This window comes from Priapulus caudatus, unplaced genomic scaffold (assembly GCF_000485595.1).
Source record: "Priapulus caudatus unplaced genomic scaffold, Priapulus_caudatus-5.0.1 Scaffold68, whole genome shotgun sequence".
In the NCBI taxonomy this organism is placed as follows: Eukaryota; Metazoa; Priapulida; class Priapulimorpha; order Priapulimorphida; family Priapulidae; genus Priapulus; species Priapulus caudatus.
Window position 1 is genome coordinate 404,533 of NW_014577129.1, and position 3,264 is coordinate 407,796.

General features: G+C 44.4%; 1 protein-coding gene across 1 annotated transcript in view; it reads left to right on the forward strand.

Annotated features, from left to right (window-relative positions):
• The first annotated feature begins 1,196 nt into the window (after positions 1 to 1,196).
• Positions 1,197 to 3,264, forward strand: part of LOC106821326 (polycystic kidney disease 2-like 2 protein) — a 22,487-nt gene continuing 20,419 nt past the window's right edge. Inside the window, exon 1 of the mRNA XM_014826083.1 lies at positions 1,197 to 1,379. Within this exon, the coding sequence (XP_014681569.1) occupies positions 1,217 to 1,379 (163 nt within the window). The 5' untranslated portion in view covers positions 1,197 to 1,216. The remainder of the gene's footprint in view (positions 1,380 to 3,264) is intronic.

Below are 3,264 nucleotides of genomic sequence, written 5' to 3' on the forward strand. Positions count from 1 at the left end.
TGCATCTGACTATGTCAGATGAGCTAAAAACAGATTCTTGTTGGCCGACAGGACAATTACCAGATCTGAAAATAAGCGTTGACGCCCGAGTTAGCTATGCAGTTGGCAGATAGATTAACCTATTAACCACATTACGTTGCCTGACATTACAGTGACATATAATTTATAAACATACAGTGACAGTTTTAAAATAGAACTCTTGGCTTTGTATGACGAAATCTATCCAAAGCTTCCCCTACAGTTAAAGGCATAATTCGACCATCGATTATGCAAAGTTGACGAATGCTACAGTAACTGGCACCTTGTGTAGTTAATAAGTACATTACCTTATAGCCAAATGCGTATTAGTTTGTCCAATATCACTGCTGGTTACATTACAAACAAGACTTGAAATCGGTTGTTGATATGTATCAACGTATAATTTACGTGCCGTAAATGTCATCCAGGAGTCAAGCGATGACGTAAACATTTGTGAGGCCCGGACGGAGTGACGGAGGTGTCAGCTGTGTAACCACGGCCACGGACTAAACATGGACATAGAGTAAAACACACGTACTAATCACGGACGCACGTGAACAGCCCTGACAAAAAGTTCCTTATCACGAGCGGCCATGTTTACGAAATCATTGATGATATTGATAGCATTGCATACAGCCGAGCATGCGTGTGAAAATGTCTGGTGCACTATAAATCTGTATCACACTTGCTTCGCCGGCAGCAGTTTGAAACTGTAAACAACTGATTTTTGGACTGCGGATTTCAATTAGACATTTCTTAGTAACCAGCAGTGATATTGGACAAACTAATACGCGTGTGGCTATAAGGTAATGTACTTATTAACTACCCAAGGTGCCAGTTACTCTAGCATTCGTCAACATTGCATAATCAATGGACCTATTATTCTTTTAATACATTATTGAATGGTACCAACTCATGACGTAAGCTAAATCAGGGATATATTCGTGCCAATCATTTATTTAACATATTATTGAATAGATATGTCTTCAGAAATGGATCACACAACCAATTGTAGTTTGAATTTTACAATTGCATTTGTAACCTTTAATCATAGTTGTGTATTTTTGTATTGTATTGTTGCTACTTGCATTTGCATTCATGGTCTCACTTGCCCAATCATCGTGGTATGGTTTTGGGGGTAATCTATCTCGCGTGTTTTCTTTCGCGCGGCGGCGTAGGTTCGTGTAGGATTGCCGCCATGTTTGACGCGCTGCTGCCGCCGTGCGTTTCCTCGTACACGCTGGCGCGGGAGGACGTGAGCAGCTACTCGCCCGGCTGGCGTGAGGTCGTCTACCCGCGCGTGCCTCCCGACGAATGGACCTACCAGTCTACGCTGGAGCTGAGGACCATGCCCTACGCAGGTCAGCACTTGCGCGTAGAAGTAGATGCCGTACAATATGTAGGGGGTCGCACGCACAGACGCATGCACAGGCACACGCACACGCATATGCAGACATATATATATATCAAGAGTACATAATAGAGATCTCTATATCTCTATATCTCTATAATCTCTATTATGTACTCTTGATATATATATATATACTTGCGGGATACCCGGCGTTGCCCGGGGAAATCAGTGGCGTTACTGAGTTGGTGACCGCTTGGTTGAAAGGAAAATACAAAAAAAAATCTAACTATCTATCTATTCATGCATCCATCCATGCATCCATCCATCCATCCCATTCCATCCCCATGCCATCGCATCGCATCGCATCGCATCCCATATCCCATCCCATCTCATCGCATCCCATGCCATGCCATGCCATGCCATGCCATTGCACCGCATCCCATCCCATGCCATGCCATCCCATCCCATGCCATGCCATGCCATGCCATTGCACCGCATCCCATCTCATGCCGTCCAATGCCATCCCATCCCATCCCATCACATGCCATATGTGTACGTGCGTGATTGACAATTATGTGAATGCAGGAATCTGTCTGAGCGGAGGACCCAGTACGTCTACGCTCCGATGCAGGAGGAGAAAGTGTCTGCCATCAGAGCGCGCCAGCTGCACGAGCGCAAGATGAACGACGTGGTGAAGGAAGTTCTCTTGTTTTGCTGTTTCATCTGTCTGATCAGCACCCTCGTGTATCAGTACAGAGACAACAGGTGAGTTGGCAGTGAATGTGTTTTGTCGCAACTTTTGGTCATGTCCCATGTTACTGCTGGCATACCTTTACACTGGTTTGCGTTTCTCTGCTTAATTGACCTATCCGGCCAAACGAGATAAACACTACCTGCTTAATATTGTTGCCAGATCGGTCAAACTAGACTAGTTTATATGAATTTTTCACGCGTGCATGTCAAATTGTTGACAGTGCGGCACTTTGTTACTAGTTAGTGTTTTTAGAATGTCCTATCTCTAATGTTGGTGAGTTAGCGCTATGATGTCAAGCACTCCAAGCGAATAGATCTATTCAGTTTGTTCTGTTGCAATGTTTTGTGCTTGATGGTGATGGATGTCTGCATGTGATATTTCTTGCGATCAGGGCGTACATGGTGACGAAATCAGTGGAGGATGTGTTCATTAATGCAGCCTACGCTGGCGACACAGCCTTTACCGACGTGAGTTTACGAAAAGTATTGTATGTCATCATTATATTATAGCTGCAATAATAGATTGAATAATAATAATAACTGATTAAATCGGATGAATAATGTATAATATTAAATAATAAAATTCTCAGATTTTTGTGACGTAGCAACTTTAAGACAACAGCTTGGTTTCATTGTAAGAGATTTCGGTTTAGCCCATATTTTGGTTACCCCCCGTGATAGATCTCGGATGTGGAGAGCATGTGGGACTACATCGCTAACACACTCGTGCCCAACCAGAGTCCCACGGAGCTGTACAACGGTGAAGAGTTTCCCTGGGCCGGCTTCACTGCCGACATGGTCACGCGCACCATCGGCGTGCCACGGCTGCGGCAGCTACGCGTGAAGCGAGGTAGGTGCGTGCGTGCGTGCGTGCGTGCGTGCGTGCGTGTGTGCGTGCGTGCGTGCATGCGTGCGCACCGCTGTGGTGCAGGCAAGAACTCATGAGACATACGTAAAACCATGGATGTGTTCGTACCACTCGTTTATCTCATACATCATTGATTAGTACCAACTCATGAGGTAAGTTAAGTCATGGATGTATCTGTGACAATCATTCATTTAATATATTATTGAATGTTACCAACTCATGAGGTATGTTAAATCATGGATGTGTCCATACCAGTCATTCATTTAAAGGAATA